Here is a 22,565-nt window from a genome sequence, read left to right as displayed (position 1 = left end):
TCTGTCTGCCAATATTACCACTCATTATATTCATGAGCCAGGGCCTTACTCAACATAAATTAATAAAAAGAGACTTTGTAGGGAAAAAATGGATTCCCCATGTATTATATAGGAAAACGTGCTGGGAGTCAAGACAGGTCCTAGCTCTGCAATCAGTAAACTCAGTCTCATTGGTTTCAAATCATTTAACCTGTTTAGAAGGAAACAAATGTTTATCTTTAAGAACCTACTATGTGCCAGGCACTGTGCTAAAGAGTTTCATAAATATTTCATTTGATCCTCACAACAACCCTGGAAGGTAGGTGCAATTATTATCCCCATTTTGCAGTTGAGGAAAGAAGCAGAGGTTTTAAGTAACTTGCCCAAGATCATGAAGCAAGGAAGGATATGAGGATGGATTTGAACCCTGTTCTTCCTGACTCCGGACCCAGCGCTCTATCCACTGTGCCACCTAGCCACCTCCGGTTGTCTGGGTCTCAGTTTTCCTCATCCACAAGATGGGAGCTTTAGTTGAAATGATCAGAAGGGACCTTGGAGGTCATCGAGCTTAATCCCTTCATTTTACAGATGAGGAAGCTTAGAGCACGAACGTGAAGTAGCTATTGATTGGTCATCTGATAGTAATGAAGATTTGGAATGGAGGTGGTGGACCTTCCCCCAAATGCACGAACACAAATTCTTCAAAGGGCAAAGGGGTGTACTGCCAAAAACCCCATCAATCCTGTGATAGGTAAAGGGAGACGAAGGGAACTATATTAGTGATGAAATGACTTGAATGCAACTGACAAAGGCCATTCATGCTTATTTTCTATAGGACAAGAAAACTGCTTCCAAGTGGGCTGCTCCTAGTCTTTAAGCCAGTAATTTTTCAGCAAGGCAATCATGTTACACTGCTATAGGTCATAACCGAATGCCTTTTATCATGAGAGCGACAAAAGAAGCGAAAGCACATTGGCTGGCTTCTTAAAAAAGATAGTTTCCAATGCAACTCATGGTATCGGTACCCAGCTATGTAGGCTACCTTAGCAAATATTCTACAGTAACTGACTTGGGAAGGGCAGAATCATTAAGAGAAAGTTAAGTCATATTTCGGATGCAGTATTTTAGACCCATCAAAGAGTGAAAATGGAAAAAAAGCCAACGTTTCACTTATCTAGAAAAGTCCCTTATGCAAAACAGTTTATTCCTTGATGTGGTAAAAGATTGGCCACCCTGTCGAGAATGGCGGCTCCCATGTTATGTGCTGGTTGGTTCTTTAGAGTGTCGGGGAGGCTGTTGGCTTGCAGGGCGGGGGAGCAAGGTGAGGTAGTAAAGTCTGAGAGATTGGGGGAGGGGAACAGGGGCTAATGACAGCAGAAATTGTTCCTGAATTCCAACTGCTATAGGTTTAGCTTCCTGACTTGGTAACACACAAGTAGCATTTTCTAATATTTTAACTATAAAATAGGGTCCTTTTAATGCTCAGTAAAATTGGTTTTAGTTTGACTTAATAGTCCTTAAATGCTTAAAGCTAAAACATAACAACTGGACTCGCCTAATAGAAGCTTGGCCCACAGTAATTAAATACTAGACATGTAAGGTATTACACGTTTTTTTGATAAAACTGATGGATAAAGCATGGACATTTTAACAAGGACTGAAGACAGGATTCAGGCAAATGGAAAAGGAAGCAAAGAAAAGGGAGGGGAAAGGGATAACAGTGGTTCTGAACCTGGGATCTGTAACCTTTATTATTCTGTTGGTAATTGTATTTCAATATAACTGGCTTCCTTCAAAATCCTATGTGTTTTATCTTAGGCATTTAAGAACATTCTTCTTAGAGGGAAGGAGTCCACAGGCTTTACCACATGGCCTAATGGGGCCCGACGCAAAGAAAGTTAAGAACCCCTGGGGTCGAGTGAGAAATAGCAAGAGTGGGATTAAGTTTGGGAGGCACTTTTCATATCTTGTTTCATTTGATCCTCAACAGCCCTGGGATGTAGGTGCTATTATTATCCCCACTCTAGAGAAGAGGAAGGAAACCAGAGCAGGTAGCTTGACTTGCTCAGATTCACAAGGCTAGTTAGAAACTTCCAAGTTCAGGCCTCTGGGACTCCAAGTCTATCAGGCCACCTTACCTCCTCAGTTACAAAATGGGATACCTTCACTTTGGTTCTTCTTGTTTGTCCTTGGTTGATATCCTGACTTGTGTGTGAATTGAATTTGAGTGAGGCAGAGCCGCACAGAAGCCAGCCTCACTCTCTCTTCCAGTCATAGTCCAGTGGCAAAAGACATAGCTAAACTATGGAACGCATGCAGTGTTCTAAAAGAATTAGAGACCCTTTTGCCCAATTCCAAAAAGCCAAAAATTCATATATGGAATAGAGATCTGACATTTTCAGCATCCCCCCTGCTCCCACTCAAAAAAAGGTATTATTCAAACAAAATTAAAATGTAAGTAAAATATAAGTAAATCATATTCTAACTCTATATATTGGAGAGATTAAGCATTTCAAAGCACATAACCCTTGAGTAAATGGGAAAACAGAAACTGATTTAATTTGGACCCAGTAATAAGACCAGTGGTAATACAAACTTTTTTCTTGGTGATCAATTTTATTCATATCATATAAAAACTGTACAACACAATCACCCAAAACTAGAAATCTTGATGCTCCATGGACAAAAATAACAAGTGGCAATGTCATTATATTATAATTAAGCCAGCAAATCACACAGTGACCTTTTGGATACCTCTATCCTCCAGTTTCACAGCATACATACTGGATCCACTGGAACTAGCCTAGGAGTATGAGTCCTGAACAAGGCAGATTTTTTTAGGCATGTAGTTTGTTGCAACATACACACACTTTCTCAAAGCCAATCTCCCTGGAATCCTTGGTAAACAAATCAAACCAGTCCAAGCTCTTACGAGCCCTGAGACCTCTCAAAGTCACTTTCAGGACTTGGGGAGTAATTCTGCACGGATGCAGATACTTCCATTGCTTCTGGGTATAATGCAAAACTCTCACCACACAGAGGCACAAATATGAAGCCCCATCTAAACAGGCATCATTATGAGCTGCTTCCTTTCTTAATAAACTAAAGCACTCTCACATATATCACATCTAAACTCCCAATGAAGAAAAAATATCATCAATGTCATCCGTGTCTCCAACAGTTTCTGACATAGTGTTCTTTTCCTTTGCCAGAGCCAGTGTTGGTGACCTCACTGCACCGTTACAATTCTCACTAAGATTTGCATTTCTGTCGTCCAACGGTTGGCTCTTCTTTGATGCCAGTTCAGGTCTATGAACTGTAAGGTCTGAGAATGTCCTTTTAGCATCTTCCTCTGTGACAGCCTTCTCAGTCTGATGAATAAACTGCTGAATTTCCTTTAGAACAGTGTGCTGCAACTTTCTCTGTGGTTTCCTCTGCTGCTTTATGAATTTATTCTGTGAACTGATTCGTCTCAGGTGGCACTTTGAAGACATGTTACCCGAGCCATGGAGAAGGAAGTTACAGATGGATGTTTTTATGCAGTTCAATTTCTTGGGCAAACTTTTAAAAGAAAAAGGAAAAAAAATTAAAACCTATTAGCCAGAGAAAAACCTTAAGAATCCTTCATTTTCTCTTTTCTCCCTTCTTTCTATCTCTGCCAACAAAACATAAAAATACACAATCCAATTTAATAAACACTAAATGCCTAGTCTGTGTGAAGCACTGTGTGGGCACCGTATGAGATAAAGGGGAGATGAAGACAGAAATGAGAATCCCACCTTGACGTGTTTTCTTGTTTTGCTGAACTTTTTTTTTCTCCCTTCCTTCTTCATCACCAGGGATGGCAAGGAAGAGGGGAAATGAATATGATATGAAAACAAAAAGAAACACCATAATTCAGAAGAACACAAGCTCCTTGAGCACAGGGACTATCTAATTTTTTATCTTCATATCCTTAGCACTTAGGACAACGTAGGTGCTTTTCTGTTTGGCTGGGGGTTTATCAGGGTTAAATGACTTGCCCAGCATCACACTGCTAGTAAGTGTCTGAGGCAGCATTTGAACTCAGGTCCTCCTGACTCCAGGGCCAGTCTCTCTCCATCATGCCACCTCACTGCCCCAATGTGGGCACTTTTAATAAATGTTTGTTGACCTGAATGAATTACAATTTGATCTCTAATTTCTGTTTTCAGACTATTACTTCCATATCACAGTCATTACTTTTTAGAATACAATATTATTCCAATACATTCACATACACAATTTTATTTAGCTAGTCCCCAAATTTATGGACACCTTTTTGCTTCTAATTCTTTGCTATTATAAGAAGTGCTACAATAAATATTGTTAAACATGTGGGTCTTTTACCTCTGTTTTGGATCTCCTTCAGATGTATGCTTAATCACAGTGCTGCTGAGTCAAAAGGTATGTACAAGTAGGAACTTAGAGGGTATGTGTAGTTCCAAACTGTTTTCCAACATGATTGAACTAGTTCACAAATCCACCAATAGAGATATGGAAGGGGACACAAGTAAACTCTTACTACCTTTTAAATTTATTACAGGCTTCTGAAAATGCCAATAGTCTCTAACAGGCCAGCTAATAATGGTTTTTACTTTTGGAAATATAATGTATTTAAATATATTAGCTCAGCTCAGAGCCCAGAGGTCTCTTTCATATTTTTCTTCATAAACTGAAAGTTCACAATTTAAAGAGGGGGAAATTTAAATGAAGAAAAGAAAGAATGCCTCTCCACAATACAGGCTGTCTGTTCCTAAAGGAAACACAGTGAAGATTCAATACGGAAAAGAGGGATATGAAATGGAGAAAGGGGGACCTGACTCTATGTCAGAGGATCAGAGGGTAGGAAAGTGTTACACAAAGACAAATACAACCGGACAGTTTAAAAACAGACACCAGGCTCCTCCTGAAAAGGAAGGAGCGGGATCCTCTGAGGAGGAAGATGTTTCTTGTCCTCCAAAAGCAGAGCCACAGAAGTTTTCAGGTGAGATATTCCCCGCCAAGGGTCCAAGGAAGAAGTCAACAGTAGTGGGTTATGATTCCCAGTTCCCTTGAATACATTAAGGCAGCTATGCGTTATCCTGAGGAACATCGGAGTTCTGCCGTCCTCCTGGGGAAGGAAGTACGCATGGCACGACAGAGAACCTCCCAAACTTACCAAGGCAGATTGTGATTACTGGTGATTCACATGGGTAATAAAAACAATAATCAGTAACATTTATATGGCGCTTACTGTGTGCGCAGCACTTTACAGTTATCTCATCTGAGCCTCACAAAAACCCTAAGAGACAGGGGCTACTGTTACCCCCATTTTACAGATAAGGAAACTAAGGCAAAGAGGAGTTCAGTGACTTGCCCAGGGTCATACGACGAGTGTCTGAGAATGGACGTGAACTCAGGTTTTCCTGATTCCAGACCCACACCTCTATCTGCTGCGAGAGCAGAAGGGATTCACGGGTACTCTCAAGCAATGGAAAAACAAAAATTATCCGTAAAAATCCATTAAAGATGAGAGAGTGAAAAGTGAGGTAAGAAGTAGCAAAACGCACAAAAAAAGCAACAAGCATCCGCTGCTTGTACCCAAAAAGGGTCTATTAAATCTGACCTACCTGCAACCTTGAGCTTCCACATGTTTAAGTCGGTTACTTTTTAGAAGTTTGTTACCCAGAAAGGTAGCTTTATGCTTCAGTTTTTTGCGTCTACACCAGAAAATGGCCGTTTGGATTTCTTCTGAAAGTTGTGTAAAAGATTGTGCCTCTCGGATGCTCAGGACAAGTTTTTTGGCATGAGAGGATCCTACCAGGAGCTGGGATGAGCCAGTGGCTTTTTGTACCCTCCTTTCAGAGCATACAGGCTTGGATCTGGTGTCCTGGAGTGTGGACAGGCAAGAAAAAGAAAGGCAAATGTTATAAGAGGCGAGCAACCTTCAAAGGCAGTCAATGAAGCATAAACTCCATAAGAGAAGAGTCGAAGTCCACACTGGGATTGCCAGATTTAGGGAGAAAGTGCAGCCAGTATTCAAGCAAGGTAAAAAGCATCTCATTACTTTTAATTCGGTTCAATTCAATTAAAGAAACATCTATTAAATACCTATTTTCTGGAAGGCAATGTGCCAAGGGATGAGAACATAAAAACACAAAAATAAAGAGTTCCTCCCCAAAAGGAGCTTACACACAGGAAATGCTACAAATACAGGAAGAAATAAGGCAAACCAGGGTGGGTATGGGGGAGGTGGGAAGGGAAAGAATGAAGGTAGATTAGGGAAGGGCTCCTAGAAGAGGCAGAACTAAAACTAAATCTCAAAGGAAGACAAAAATTCCAAGAGGCAGCTCTAAAAGGTCGTAGAGTCTCAGCAGAGGAAGCATCCTATATAGAGGCACCAAATCCATAGTTAAATGAAGCATCAAATTCAAGAAATGGTTAGTACTGGTCTTCAGTTTTCTGTCCATAAGATCAAGGGATCAAACTAGTTGACCCCTGAGGATTCTTCTAGGGCACATTCTAAGTTAACAATACTGTAAGTACCATAAATACTATAAGTACTATATTTTATTAAGCATATCCTCTTAGGCTATTGATTTTTTTTTAAAGGGTCATGCTCCTTGTGTAACATGGTAAAGTAAGAAGATTTCTGCTACATAGCAGATATTTGTTTTAATCTTCTTTCTCTCCTAGCCATCCTTTCCCTGTATACATGTAAATCTAGTTTGGTTGGAATTTTTTTTTCTGGATAAGCCTGCAAGTTCTGACCTGTATTTGGTATATCTAAGTTTGACCCTTGTTCTTTGTTCTGTTCTCAGGAGCTCGGATATCAACAAGTGAAAAACTGCAGCAATTAACCAGACTAGTCACCTAGCTCTTAACAGAAGGATTACTTAGGAAAATCACACCTTTGTTCTGGATCAGTTCATGATATGAAAGAAGCCCCTGAAAGTTTTAATACTGTATTTCTTGTACTAGATGGGACCTAGCAGAACTCTGCCAACATTTCCCTACAAACACCTTTAAAATAATGCCTCCAATCAAATCTTGGAGCAGCAGAGCCAACAAAAGGCTGAAGAGAGACATTTTTCCAGCTTAAGACAACTTAGGAGGTCCACAGGAGTCTGGGACATAGCAGGAGCACCAGCCATTGGGCCATGAAGGCAGCTGCAGGCTACAGCAGCAGCAGCTTCTGGAGCTCTTGGCCCAGAGACATTCTGGGCTGCAGTCCAGGATGGAGAGGAGCATTTGTGGTCAGTTACAAAGGAATAGGGAATCTGGTTGCAGTCACAAGACGGAAAGGAACACTGGTACTTGCAGCTGTAGGAGAACAGGGAATCAGGTCACAGTTCCAGAGACAAGAGGAGCACTAGCATTTGTTTGCTGCATGGGAGCAGTAAGCACTAGAGAGCAGATCAGGAAAACAGTGACCACACCTTTCCCCAGGTCACACCATCTTGGAAACATTGAAAACCTGCAGTCTCCCAGAGCTAGCTCTAAAAACAACAGCAGGAAAAAGCCTGAAGTTTGGCGCAGTGCTCCCCACCCCCAGGTGAGCAGAACCTAACTTTAACATAAAATTCAAGGTGAAGAAAAAGGCTGGGAAGATGAGCAAACAGCAACAACAACAAAGAATTTGACCATAAAAATCAACTTCGGTGGCAGGGAAGAACAAGAAAGACAAACTTAGAGGAAGACAACAATGTGAAAATAGCCACAAGCAAAGCCTCAAAGAAAATTCCTAGTCAACCCCATGGCCAGCAAGAATTCCTGGAAAAGCTAAAGAAAGAGAGAAGAGTGATAGAGGAAAAAAATGAGGAAAAAAAGAGTGATGCAAGAAAATTATGAAAAGAGAACTAACAACTTGTTAAAAGAGGTACACACAAAAAAATTGAAAAAAAAAAAAACATCTTAAAAAACAGAATTGGCCTAATGGAAAAGGGCCACAAAAATTCACTGAAGAAAAGAACACCTTAAAAAGCAGAATTGGCCAAATGGAATAAAGTACAAAAGATCACTGAAGAAAATAATTACTTAAAAATTAGAATTGGGCAAGTGGAAGCTAATTGCTCAATAAGACAACAAAAAACAATAAAAGTCAAAAGAATGAAAAAATAGAAGAAAATGTGAAGTAGCTCATAGGGAAAACAACTGACCTGGAAACTAGATCAAGGAGAGATAATTTAAGAATTAATTATTGGACTCCCTGAAAGCCACATTCAAAAAAAAAAAAAAAGCCTAGACATCGTATTTCAAAACTTTATCAAGGAAAACTGCCCCAATATCCTAGATCCAGAGCAAAACAGAAATTGAAAGAATCTAGCAATCGCCTCCTGGAAAGAGACCCCCAAATGAAAACTCCAAGGAATATTATATCCAAATTCCAGAGCTCCCAAGTCAAGAAGAAACTATTGCCAGCAGCCAGAAAGGAATAACTCAAATATTGTGGAGCTACAGTCAAGATCACACAACATTTAGCAGCTTCCATGTTAAAAGAGCAGAGGGTTTAAAATATGACATCCCAGAAGGAAAGGAACGACAATTACAAGCAAGAAAAACCTACCCAGCAAAACTGAGTATAATCCTTAAGGGGGGAAAAAGGTCATTTAATGAAGATTTCTCAGAATTCCTGATAGAAAAACCAGAGCTGAATTGAAACTCTGACATTTAAAACACAAGACTTACACAGGAGTGGAGAACCTGCGGCCTCGAGGCCACATGTGGCCTTCTAGGTCCTTGGATGCAGCATTTTGACCCAGTCTAAGTTTTACAGAACAAATCCTTTTATTAAGGGGATTTGTTCTGTGAAGTTTGGATTCAGTCAAAGGGCTGCACTTGAGGACCTAGAGGGCCACACGTGGTCTTGAGGCCGAAGGTTCCCTACCACTTATTTAAGAAAAGCATAAAAAGGTAAACATAAAAAAGTAATCATAAGGGACTCAATAAAATTAAATTGTTTACATTCCTATATGTGATGATCTATGTAACTCCCTAGAACGAGGGCAGTTAGAAGGTGTCTACATAGACAAAAGGCATGGGTGTAAGTTGATTATGTTGGGATCATCAACCAAAAAAAAAATGTAGGGGTAAGAAGGAGAAATGCATTGGAGAAGGGGGAAGGGAGAGACAGAATGGGGGAAATTTTCTCACATAAAAGAGAGACACAAGGAAGAATGTTTACAGTGGAAAAGAAAATGAGGGGATGGCAGGCAGTGTTTGAATTCGTCCTCATCAGAATTGATTCAAAGAGAGTTTATACACACTCAATTGGGTATAGAAATCTAGCTTACCCAATTGGGAAATAAGAGGGGAAGGGGATAAGAAACATGGGTTGGGGAATATGATAAAAAGGAAAGCTGATTAAGGGAGGCAGGGGTCAGAAGCAAAACAGGCTTTTGAGGCAGGAGAGGATAAAAAGACAGAGAAAAGAATGAACAAAAGAAAATAGAATGGAGTGAAAGACATAGTTAGTAGTCCTAACTATGAATGTGAATGGGATAAGCTCACCTATAAAAAGGAAATAGAAAGCAGAAGGGTTTAGAAACCAGAATCCAACAATATGTTGTTTACAAGAGATGCGCTCGAAACAGAAAGACACAGAGTTAAAATAAAGGGCTGGAGCAGAAGCTATTATGCTTCAGTTGAAGTAGAAAAGGCAGAGGAAGCAATCACGATCTTAGACAAAGCAAAAACAAAAACAGACCTTATCAAGAGAGATAATCAGGTAAACTACATTTTTGCTAAAAGGCACCATAGACAATGAATATAAAAAAAATTACTACAGCAAGTTTCTCAGGCCTCAGTTCTCAAACATGTTGGGAACTGAGTCAAATTTATAAAATAAGAGCCAACTGATAAATGGTCAAAAGAGATAAACAGGCAGTTCTAGCTATAATCACATGAAAAAGTGCTCTAAATCACTAATGATTAAAGAAAGGCAAATTAAAAAAACTAACATACCACCTCACACCTATCAGAAATAACATGTTCTGGAGGGGATGAAGAAAAATAGGTATGTTGATGAACCGTTGGTGGAGTTGTGAATTGGTCTGGAGAATAATTTGAAACTATGCCCAAAAGACTATAAATCTGTGTATATAACACTCTTTTATCCAGCAATACCACAACTAGGTCTGTATCCCAAAAAAGATCAAAGGAAAAGGAAAAGAACCTATGTACAAAAACATTTATAGCAACTCTTTTTTTTTTTGGTGGCAAAGAATTGGAAATTGAGGGAATGCTCATCAACTGGGGAATGGTTGAACAACCTGGGGTTATGATGGAGTACTATTGTGCTATTAAAAAAAAAGATGAGGGAGGTGGTTTCTGATCAATACAATGATCAAGACAATTCCACAGGATTCGTGATGAGAAAGTGCTATCTATCTCCAGATGGAACTGATGAACTCTGAATGCAAACTGAAGTACATTTTCTTGCCTTCTTCATTTTTTTTGCTCTCTTTTTTTTGGCAATATGCTAATGAGGAAACATGTTTTATATGATTTCATATGTATCATTTATATCATTCTGTATGCCTTCTCAGTGGGTATGGGAATGGTAAGAGGGAGGGAGCAAATCTGGAACACAAAATTTAAAAAGAAAAGAATGATAAAAATAAATAACAAAAAGGATAAAAAGAAAAAACATTGTATTTATCTTTATATGTAAGTTTTTAAAATTTACTTTTAATATTCATTTTTAAAAAAATTTTGAGTTCCAAATTACCTCCTTCCTCCCTTCCCTTCCCTAGCCCTTGAGAAGGCAAACAATATGACATCAATTATACATGTGAAGTCATGCAAAACATATTTCCATATTAAATATAACATTGTATTTATATACCAACCTGATTTAAAGTGCTCCTTTTAAATGAATTAACTGATTAAATGATATATTCCCCATAATAACTAAATTAAATTTCAAGTTTTTAAATAATTTCAAATTTATAGTTAAACACCATTATTAACATATAATAAATTCAAAAACACACAAACCATGGTAGCTTTGTGCTTTGGTCGTTTGCAAAAGGCCTTCAGGTCAAATCCTGATGATGTTTCTGCGAAATTAGAAAAAATCACACAGGCCAATTTAGTACAGCACAAACCCTTTTTCAAACAAACACTAACCTCCCACTCTAATTCACTCTCAAAGCCTCTTTCTTGCCAAACTATTTAAAGTAACTGAGAGGAATCACTTGACCATTAATTAGGTGATTAACAAAACCTAAAAGAAAGTGCCAAAATAAAAGTCTAAATTTCCAAGTTTAGAAACTTACCTGTCACCCTAAACAGGCAAAAAGATAACTATGCCTCATTAGGGATACCTGTCTTGTACTCTGAGTAACAACTCTAGAATTAGGATGAATGTAGACACTAAAATCTGTCTTAGGTAATACAAATTTATAGCTAGAACAAATGCCCAGTTTAGACAAAGACAGGAGGAAAACCAGACATAAATGAGTTACCTCTGTAGGTTTTCCTCTTCTTCACTGCCTTCCCAATATCCACATTTTCTGTTATCTTTATCTTCATTTGTTTAGGTTTTTGGGGACCTTCTAAGGCTATCTTTTCAACAGGCTTGTTCGATTTCTCTTTTGCTAGAAATAGTTTGTTTAGCAATTTTGTTACTCCTTTAGCTTCCACCTTTTTCTTAATGACATCAAGATAGGCCTCTCCTAAAAATTCTTTAAGCTCAGCAGGAAAGGTAAAATTTTTGAAGTAAGGCATTGGTTGAATCCTAGATACCTCCTGAAGCAATCTAAACAAAGGCTTATATAAAGAGACAAGTTTTTTTAAAGCATATTTATACAGGACCCTGGGGGGAAAAAGAAGAAATTCATAAGTTAGCTAGAATATTATAACCTTGTTAAGAATGCAAGACTACATCATTAAGCAACTATATATACATATATATGTATATATCTACGCATATATATTTACATATATATTTCCACCCCCAATTCCTATACAATCTTAAGTCTGCAAAACACCACCTTTTAAATCAGGGCTGTCCAAAATGTGGCCCGGTTTAGTGTGATATATGCAGCCCGCCTACAAGCATAGAAATTTACATAAATGCTTTAGTAAAAAGCCATACAGCAGAAGCCTCACTAAAATGGCAAATCAAAATATATATTGTCTATTGTTTCAATAAAAACCTAAGGTTGGACAGCCCTTCTTTAAATCATTATTGCCATTTCAAGTAAGGCATATAAAAAGAGATTTCTTTTCTTCTCTAATACACTCCATAGCTTTATAACAATTAGAAAAAAACAACTTCAAAAGATATTTGAGGTGAACAGAAATACTCACAAGTATGCAGGATTTAAAAGATTTGCTAAACCTCCATTACCTATTCAAAAATACGGAAGCTGTTGGGGGTAAAATGTAAAATATACAAGAAATAATGTATTTAAAATAGGGAATGTGGTAACTTTCATATAGTCCTTTCTAATCCATTAGAGGCCATGTTGTTTGAACTAAACAGGTAACTGTTCTATGGTTGACCTCTGTGCCTCAAATTCAAAGATTTTCTTCTGAACTACACATTAATAATCGGCTCATTATTACTCAACTGTGGCCAAATAATAAATCAAATAAAAAAGGAAACATATGACCAGCCTTGCCCTCTATTGTCATTTTCTGATGGGGAAAAAAAAAAGTCACTGAGCCGCCCTATTTCTCAATAATAAAGATTGCCAGTAACCTGCCCAGGGGAACAGGAAAGGAAATTCAAACAATCAAATCAGATATTCGGATATTTCAAAAGACTATACATACCATACCCTGCTCACCAATCCTATAATAACAGTGTTTAAAATGATGAATTCTTCCAAACAAAGATGCTTCACAGACAAGCTAGAGGTTAAACGCTGAATTAAGGTCAAAAAACCAGACAAAAATGATTGCCTATAATCTGCCTCAGAGGTGTCAAACTCCCAGCCCCGGCCCTCAAAACTTCCTAGTCCATTGGAACCAGATGAAAATGTAATTGGGAAAATGTTTAACAAAATAAATAAAAATACAATACAATGCAGAAAATGTTAATTTGTGATTTTCTAAGTCACTATGTGGCCCAAAGGGATCCTTTTCTATGAGTTTGACACTACTGCTTTATATATGTTAGAGAAAAATATGTCATATTTATTAACGTTTAAATTCGTTTCATTTAAAAGTGCTCAAAACTTAATAATGCATTTACCATTCACGCTAATGCTATTAGAAACCTGCATCCCACAAATATTGGCAACTATAACTAAAGAATAAAAATTTCTTTGGCAACAAAACATTAAACGCTTCCTAGGAAATGAAGGCAAAAAGCATTGTAGCATCCCTAGAACTCTATATTATATAGAAAAACATTATTAAACATACTGAAACAATTTCCTACTAAAAAGGAAATATTAAAACTAATTGAAGGATACAGAAATGCCTTGCAGCAACAGTCTAATAAACGTAGTATTAATTTGCAGGTTCCCAAAATCTTCATTAACACAAACTCCAAAACTGGCTGGCTGGGAATGATGTATTTTTTTGCATTTTCAAGTTTATCTTCTCTAGTTGTCAGAAATAGAAAGACTGAATTATGAGAATGAGCCACAGGTATAAATGCACTTATTTGTCACTTACCTGGGTACCAGGCTCTTACAAGAAAGTATTGTCCACCTAACACTTTTCAAGTGGGGAGTTGTTTTAAGATCATTTTTAAACAGCTATGTTCATCAATCATCACAGTGGACTCTCAACATAGTTATAGATTTCACTGTAATGCCAGTGTAGTCTTGACCTTAACCAACAGTCTGGGCACCAGAAAGAAGTGTGCTTTGTTATTACAGCCCCATTGCATTTTGTCTTTATAAAAACTAACACAGTGAAATGACAAGTGACAGAATGTGTACAAGAATAATAGAAGATCTGGAAGGAATCCTGTGGCCCAATGACCCTGTTTCATGGATGAGGAAACAAAATCTCAGAACAGTTAAGTGATTTGTCCAACGCCCTACTGCTAATTAGTGGCAAGGCCAGGTTTAGAACCCATTTCCTCTAATCCCAAAATAGGGTTTTGTATACGACGAATTTATTAAGTATAAACATTCATTAAGTCTTTAGAATTCATTAAGGTTAAGCAACTTTACTATCAGGCCTGTGTGTTCCATTTTTTTTTCCTTTCTTAATAAAGCAAAATCATAGGATGTCAGATACTAAAGCAAAAAAAACTTTAGACCTCTAGTCTATAAAGTCTTGAAATAACTACCCTGGGACACTTACTTGGGGCACAGCTCAAAGAGATCTTGAATGGATCCCTCCATATTCACACGATTCATTTTCTTGAGACACTGTTCTACCTGAAACAATGAAGACTCGCATTTACAACAGGCAAGTAAGATTGTTGATCTCAAACAAGCCAAATCCAACAAATGAATGCAGTTAAGTGTCCCCTGCACTGAAATACACATGAAGGGAGAATGTACTGTGGTTTTTGAGTTATAGAAAGCAAAGGCAAAGAATATGTCATCAAAGCCAAAGTATTTGTAGGAACAATCCGTCAATTTCCCCAGCCAAACATATTTATCAATTATTTCCCGAGTACCTTCTGTAAGAAAAGACATTATATAAACAGGTACTATGGAAGACATGGAAAGTACATGAGACTTCCCTGGAGTTTGCATTCTTGCTTTTATACAAATGAAACAAATTAAATATAACTGAGTGCTATACAGTAGAGAATATGAAACAAGTATGACAGAGGGTCAAAGGAGGGATTGGCTCTTCATCTATTAATTCTTTATTAAAATTTCCAATCCTAGGAAGTGCAATTTTTCACATTAAAGCACTCTAAATTTGTGAAACAGTAAGCAGACTCATAATGCACGTCACAAAAAGAACACCAATGCAATGCTGTGTGAGTGGCACAAAATGTAACAGGGACACTCAGAGACACTGCCACAGAGGAGACAAGGCACAAGTTGGGCCTCAAAGGACAGCTAAGAACTAAAGGTTTACATCTACCAATTGCATAAAAAATACACGTTTTCCTTGCTTAAGCAATAGATGCACTCATAAAAGGCAAATCAAATCAATTCCTTTGCCTTCAGAAGGGTTCCCCAGCTCAATCTTTGAACCTCAGCTGTTCTTTCTCACCCTATCTCCCTCAGACAAGGAAGGAGCTGGTGCCACAATGGAGAGAGTGCTGGTACTGGAGTCACAAAGACCTGAGTTAAAATTTGATTTCAGATACTCACTAGCTGTGTCCACCTAGGTAAGTCATATAACTGCTGTCTGCCTCAGTTTTCTCAACTGTAAAATGTAGATGACAACGGCACCTACCTTACAGGGTTGCTACAAGGATCAAAGGAGAACTTTTTTTTTTTAAAGTACTTAGCACAGTATCTAATAATACACTTAAAAAGTAGGCACTTAAAAATTTTTCCCTCCTTCCTTATTCATACATTCTCACCGTTTTAATTATCACCTCTATGCTGATAACATTTAAATATTTTCTATTCTAATCACTCACTTAAGCTAAAACCACTTATCTCCAGCTAATTACTAGACATTCTCAGCAAACACATCCAAACCCCAAATCCTCATATTTCCTCCCAAGCCTGCTTCCCCTCCTAGCTGCTAGTCATGTCTCTGTTTTATACCTTCCCTAACATCAATATGCAGCATGCAGAGTTAATTTCAAAGATCCACATAATAGGTCAGGGCTATCCAACCTTAGGTTTTTATTGAAACGATAGACAATATATTTTGATTTGCCATTTTTGCCATTGAGAGCTCTGCGGTAGCTCGGCTTCTTTTACTAAAGCATTTATGTACATTTCTGTGCTTGTAGGCAGGCTGCACCCACGGACCCCATTTTGGATAGCCCTGTAATAGATAATATCTATATAGTGTTTTAAGGTTTGCAAAGCACTTTACAAAATATCTCACAACAACCCTGGGATTCAGCATATGCTGAAGTCTCAAATAATTTTAAATTATGCAAAAGATACCGTCTTTGAAAATGGCCTTTAAAATTTATCGAAGTGAATGTTGAAAACTAAAAATAAATCAATTGGGGAAAAAAAAAGAAAATGGCCTTTGAGGCTCATTTCTCAAATATATAGAGAAATGAGCCAAATTTATAAGAAAATGAGTCATTCCCCAATTAATAAATGATCAAAGGATATGAACAGGCAGTTTTCAGAAGAAGAAATCAAAGCTATCTACAATCATATTAAAAAAAGGCTCTAAATCACTACTGAAATGCAAATTAAAACAACTCTGAGGTACCCCCTCACATCTATCAGATTGGTTAATACGACAGGCAAAGAAAATGACAAATGTTGGAGATGTGGAAAAATAGGGACACTAATGCACTGTTGGTAGAGTTGTGAACTGATTCAAGCATTCTGGAAAACAATCTGGAACTATGTACAAAGGGATACAGAACTGTGCATATCCTAGCAATACCACTACTAGGTCTGTACCCCAAAGAGATGCTGTAAAAAAGGAAAAGGACGTATATGTACAGAAATATTTATAGCAGCTCTTTTTGTGGTGGTAAAGAATTGGAAATTGAGGGGATGCCCATCAGTTGAGGAATGGCTGAACAAGTTTGTAGTATACGACTGGGATGGAATACTATGTGCTATTTAAGAAATAATGAAAAAGATGCTCTCAGAAAAACCTGGTAAAACTTACTTGAACTGATGCAAAGTGAAATGAGCAGAACCAAGAGAACACTGTACACAATAACAGCAATACTGTATGATGATCAACTGTGAATGACTTAGTCATTCTCAGCTATACAATGATCTAAGACAATCTCAAAGAGCTCATGATGAAAAAAAAAATGCTATCTACCTCCAGAGAAAGGGCTGATGGAGTCTGAATACACATTGAGGTATACTTTTTTTACTCTATTATCCTTGTTTTTTTGGTCTGCATTTTCTTTTGCAATACAGGTAATATGGAAATGTTTTACATGACTGCATATGTATAATCTATATCAAATTGCTTGCCTTCTCAGGGAGGGGTCACAGGAGGGAGAGAGAGGATTTGAAACTCAAAATTTTTTAAAAAACAAACGTTAAAATTTTTGTTTACATATAATTGAGAAAATAATTAAAAGTTAAAAGAAATGGCCTTTGAGACTAAATAAACAATAGGGGATCATCAATTTTCTCTACTTTTCAGTCCTCTGACTGACCATAAAGCTGTGGTCTGTTGTAGAATATACTCTCCCAAAGCCTGCCCTTCCTCATTTTATGCTTCTATCAACGATACCCTAGATGTCTGTATACTGTCAATATATTGTCATATATTGTCAATTCTTACAAGGACTTTGTATAGATGAAAAAATAGGCCTATGGGTTAATAGTTGCTAAAGATATAACTAAGAGATAACTTATAATGAAGGAGAACAAACAGAAGGATGCTTGACATCTCTGACAAGTAAATTTGGTAGTACCTAAAAAGACAATGTTCCCTTCTGACCTGTTTGAGAGCCAGATACGGCTTGTGATGACACAGTTTGTTGTGATTGCTGTAAAGGATCTCACGTAAGACACCCGTTTCTGTATCCAATCTTCTTCTCATCAATGACATTCTGACACTGTGGCACTCCTTAATCACAGCTTTAATGTATGAACCTGAAAAGAAAGAAATTAAGCCATATTGTACAAGCAGGTCTATAGCCACTGTGTGCTTTCATATATGCTGAAAGGCCTCCCTTTCATGCATCTATTACATATCGTTGATTGATATATTGATATGAAAGTACCTTCAGGGAGTTTACAATCTATTTGTGAAATAAACACTATAGTAAGAGGTTACTCGAGTGAAACTTCATTAAAAACTAGACTGGATACCTGCATATTATATACTTGTAACAACTGTGGGCTCCTGAGTCAAAGGTAAAATTACCTCTACAATATCAGAGTATTTGCTTCATAATAAATTATAAGCTCACTGAAGGTACTTTCGTGTCAATCGACAAGCATTTACTAAGTACTGAGCACTGGGAATACAAAACCAAAAGTGAACATTAAATGCCCTCAGGGAGCTTATATCCTACAGGGAAAATCAATGGAGCTACATCTCCTAAGTGCCAGGCATGGCGGATGCATGTAACAAAGAATGCAATGATCTTTATACCCAATAAGCTTATGTTCTAATAAGGAAGACAACAAGTACGTATATAAACATATACAACATAAAGTTAATACATATATTATTTTTTTGTTGCTGTTCATTTGTTTCAGTTGTGAGCAGCTTCGTGACCCCATTTGGGGTTTTCTTGGCAAAGATCCTGGAGTGGTTTGTCATTTCCTTTTCCAGCTCATTTTACAGACAAGGAACTGGGAAGTGACTTTCCCGGGGTCACACAGCTAGAAAGTGTCTGAGAAACTCAAACTCATTTGAACTTCCTGACTCCAAGGCTGGTGCTGTATCTACTGCCCCACCTAGCAGATATATATATGTATACACGCATATGTACATATGACACACACATACACTATATGTATACATATATAACGTGTATAAATACACATGTGTAAACACACACACACACACACACACACACACACACACAGGCTTTGAGGAGACAAGGAAGAAGCACATTCCAGGCAAGGCGGATGGTCAGTGCAAAGGCACAGAGAAGAGAGATGTGTGCCAGGAACAGAGAGATGGTCAGTCTGGCTTGGGCTCCAGAAATCAGAAGGGGGAGTCATGTCCAAAGAGGCTGGCAAGATAAGTTGGATTAGGCTTTAAAAGCCTATTTAGAAGCAACAGAGAGCCAATGGAGTTGGCTGAGTCAGGGAATAACAGGGTCAGATTTATGCTTAAGGAAAATTGTTACGGCAGCAGTGGATTAGTGTGGTGAGAGACTTGAGGCAGGAAGGCCAATCAGAAAAGAGGCTGTTACAATAATCAATATGAGAGGTGATGAGGACCTGAACTAAGGAGACATCACTTTGTGAGTGGAGAGGAATCAGATGCAAGAAATGCTGTAAAGGCAGAAAACGGCTAGATTTGGCAACTGATTAATTATATGGGAGAAGGGAAAGTTAGGATTCAAAGATAATGGGAAGAGTAAGAACCTAAGACCCTAAAAATAGAGAGGTTTGAAAAAGGACAGCGTTTAGGGGGGAAAGATTCTGAGCTCAGACAGATAAGATCTTAAAATGTCCATCCAGTTTGAGAGAGCCAATACAATGGGTGACATGGGACTGAAGCTCTGGAAGAGACTGGGGGTTAAATATATAGATCTGGGAGACATGTGCATAGTGATAAGGTTACCGAGAGAGCTTAAAGGGAGAAGAGGGTCCAGGAGAGAGCATGATGTGGATGATAAGTCAGCAATGGAGATCCATCAGGAGAAGCAGTGTCAAGAAAACCCAGAGGGAAAGCATATTCCAGAAGGGTACAAGGTAGTCGACATTGTCAAATGCAGTAGATGGATCAGGAAGGATTGGGTTTGAGAAAGGTCCTTCCTATTTGTTAATGAAGACATCACTGGTACTTTGAAGAGAACAGTTTTAGCCGGGTGATTAGGTTGAAAGCCAGACTGCAAAGGGTTGAGAAAGGAGCAAGAAGCAAGGAAGTAAAAGCAACAAGGACTTTGAAGGACTTTGGCTGAGGGAGGGAGGAAAGCTATGGGATGAAAGCTTGAGGGGATGGCAGGTCTAGTGAAGGTTTTTTTTTTTTAAGGATGATGGAGACTTGGGTGTGTTTGAAGGCAAACAGGGAAGGAACCAATTGCTAGAGAGAGGGTGAAATTTTGAGAGAAATGGGATGAAGGGGGATGCAATCTTCGAGAGAAGACAGGATGGGATGAGACTAAATGCATATGAAAAGGGTCTAGCCTTGGCAAAGAGAGGACACTTCATTGTCAGAGACTAGGTGAAAGGAGGAAAGAGTGGGAGATGATGCAAAGGAGTTTTGAGATGAAGAGAATGGAAGAAGAGAGGGCACAGGCCAACATAAGTATATCCAAAATAAATATAAAGTAAACACAAAGTAGTTTTCTTGTGGAGAAGGCAATAGCAACAGGCAGAAAAAGCTTCACGTAGGAGATGCTGAGCTGGGCTTTAGGGAAAGCTAGGGTTTCTAAGAGGCAAAAGTGAAGAGGGTCTGCCTTCCAGGTATGAGTAACAGTTTATGAAAGACATGGAGACGTAATGTCATTTATAAGGAACAGGAAGACCAGTTTGACAGGACCACGTAGTATGGAAAGGAAGTAATGTGTAAGAAGGCTGGAAATGTAGGTTAGAATCAAGTTGTGATAGGCTCTAGATGCAAAACAGAGGAGTTTGTGTTTTATCCTAGAGACAAGAGGGAGGCACTGAAAATTACTGAGCAGGAGAGTAAAGATTGTTAGACCCGTGTTTTAAGAATATCACTTTGGCAAACATGTGGAGGATGGATTAGAGAGGAAAACGTCCAATAGGCAGTTGGTAACGTGGGGCTTTATATAAAGACCTAGAAGTCATTTGAAGTGAGATGATAATTGAACCCAGGGCAGCCAATTAGGTAACAGAGATGATAGAGATGGAATAAAAATGGATCCAGGACAAAAGCTTAGCCTACAATGACAGCGAGCAGGTGGGATAGAAAGTTGAATCAGCAGAGCAGACTGAGACCATATTACCTAAAAGTGTGTTAGAGAGGCAGCACTGGTGGTCATGAAGTCAGGGGATCTGGGTAATTGATCCAGCTCTACCATGTACTAGCTGTGACACTAAGCAAATCACTTTACCTCAGTTTCCTCACTTGAAGAAAAGGCATAGATACTAGCTGCATTGCCTTATTCATAGTTATTGTGGAGAAAGTACTTTGTAAACCTTAAAGCATTATATAAAATGTGAAATTAATATTTTTACTTTGATACACCTATGATTTTATTAGCGTGGATACTACCTCTACTGGTATAGAGCCTAACGAATGCATGCCTTCTTATCTTGTGATTTTCGTCCATGTCCATCCAAAAATCTTTCACAGAGGAACTGTCCAATGCAATGGAGTTCTCCCTTTTAAATTTTAATAGCTCATTGATACCAATGCACATTCAGGCTGTTATCCTAACCACTTGATACATGACTAATGAACCTCCTTTTCCTCTTATTAATGTCTTTGATATGTCTTATGACGCTTAATATATACAAGTTATCTTTAGCAATATGTTGAAATTTAAATATAATACATATTGTTCAGTTGTTTTCAGTCATGTCCAACTGGCAAAAATACTGGAGTGGTTTGCCACTTCCTTCTCTAGCTCATCCAACAGATGAGGAAACTAAGGCTGACAGGGTTAAGTGATATGCCCAGGGTCACACAGCTAGTAAGTGTCTGAGGCAGGATTTGAACTCAGGAAGTGAAGTGAGTCTTCCTGACTCTAGGCCTGGTGGTCTATCCATTGTACCACGTAGCTAGCCACATATAGCATATATTTTGCAAGACCTAGTTTCTACAGCTCTTGGGGTCACCTGAAATTCTGCAAAGAGGCTGCTAAGTGGCCCAGTGGATAGTGCTGGACTTGGAGTCAGGAAGACCTGAGCTGAAATATATCCACAAACTTAATAGCTGTGTGACCCTGGGTAAGTCACTTAACCTGACTTGTCTTCCTTAACTTTCCTAATCTGTAAACTGGGCACGATAATTTTATTATTATTTCTTGTATTAAATCCGTTGTTACTATTATTATCATTCCATGGAGCATCAGCTGAGGAGCCGGTTAGGGTCAAGAAAGGATCCTCACAAATCCCCTAGTTCAAGCTCTTTTTTTTAAAGAAATTTGTAAACTACATCTCAGGGCGGTTAACCGACTCGACCAAGGTCGTAATGGTGCTAAGAGTCAGAGGAAGAATTTGAACTCGGGTGCTAAGACTCCAGAGTGAGTTCTCTTGCTACCGTACGGTATCACGCGGGGTCACGGTTTTCCAGGGGTCAAGGGTGAAGATCAAGTCATCCGCACAGGCCGCATGTGCGGGGGGGGGGGGGGGGGGGGGGGGGTTAAGACAAGAGTGGCCACACCTCCCCTCTGTCCTCCGAGGGAAGGGTTGATCCTTCCAGGGACAGGGCTCCGCCCCCGGGGGAGGAGTCCCGGAAGTGAGAAAGGGGGTGTTATTCCCCGGAACACGTGTCCTTATGCCTGTCCCCGGGCCCCAAGCGTTCCAACCCGCCGGGGGAGAATCATGCGTTTCCTCCTTGTCTGGAGCCCCTTACTCACCAATTACCCCATCTTTGTCTTCCACGGCCACTGTGCTCAAACTCCCCGGGGTCGGGATCCGCACCCGGTTCCAGGGCTCCTTCTCCCAGGAAGGCGCCGCTGAAGCCATCTTGGAAGAGAGAAGGAAGGCGGGGATGGGGCGGAGCTAGGACGAGACCAAATCCCGAGGGGGAGGGGGAGGAGGGTCAAAGCTCGAGGGCCAAGGAGAGACCAAATCGGGGAATGGGGGAGTCAACGTTATGAGTGAAGGGGAAGCAAATGCAAGGTCGGGGATTAATTTTTCTTAAGCTCTGTTCTGATCATGTGGATTCCCAATTCAACCATCTCCAGTGGTTTCTACTCTAAAAACATAAATTCCTGCATT

General features: G+C 38.9%; 1 protein-coding gene across 1 annotated transcript; it reads right to left on the bottom strand.

Moving 5' to 3' along the window:
• Positions 1–2,575: 2,575 nt before the first annotated feature.
• NEPRO (nucleolus and neural progenitor protein) lies at positions 2,576–22,310 on the bottom strand. The gene is made up of 9 exons (XM_036747377.1): positions 22,202–22,310; positions 17,467–17,621; positions 14,251–14,327; positions 13,407–13,538; positions 12,763–12,840; positions 11,448–11,797; positions 10,978–11,039; positions 5,610–5,869; positions 2,576–3,540 (listed from the first exon to the last, which is right to left on the bottom strand). Exons 1-9 carry the CDS (start codon positions 22,308–22,310, stop codon positions 3,108–3,110), a joined length of 1,656 nt encoding a protein of 551 aa, XP_036603272.1. The 3' UTR covers positions 2,576–3,107.
• Positions 22,311–22,565: the final 255 nt, after the last annotated feature.

The sequence above is a fragment of the Trichosurus vulpecula genome, chromosome 2, assembly GCF_011100635.1.
Source record: "Trichosurus vulpecula isolate mTriVul1 chromosome 2, mTriVul1.pri, whole genome shotgun sequence".
NCBI lineage: Eukaryota > Metazoa > Chordata > Mammalia > Diprotodontia > Phalangeridae > Trichosurus > Trichosurus vulpecula.
Note: the sequence above shows the minus strand (reverse complement) of the source record. Positions and strands in the feature narration are given on the sequence as shown.

Bases quoted from the DNA above. Each gene is read 5' to 3' on its own strand.
- NEPRO (XM_036747377.1), bottom strand. From the start codon at position 22,310: ATGGCTTCAGCGGCGCCTTCCTGGGAGAAGGAGCCCTGGAACCGGGTG. The intron at 13,539-14,250 runs GTAAGTGTCCCA...TCTGACAACTAG, and splicing joins CTCTTTGAGCTGTGCCCCAA to AGAAGATAAACTTGAAAATG. The intron at 11,040-11,447 runs GTAACTCATTTA...CTAATTTCGCAG, and splicing joins GAAGAGGAAAACCTACAGAG to AAACATCATCAGGATTTGAC.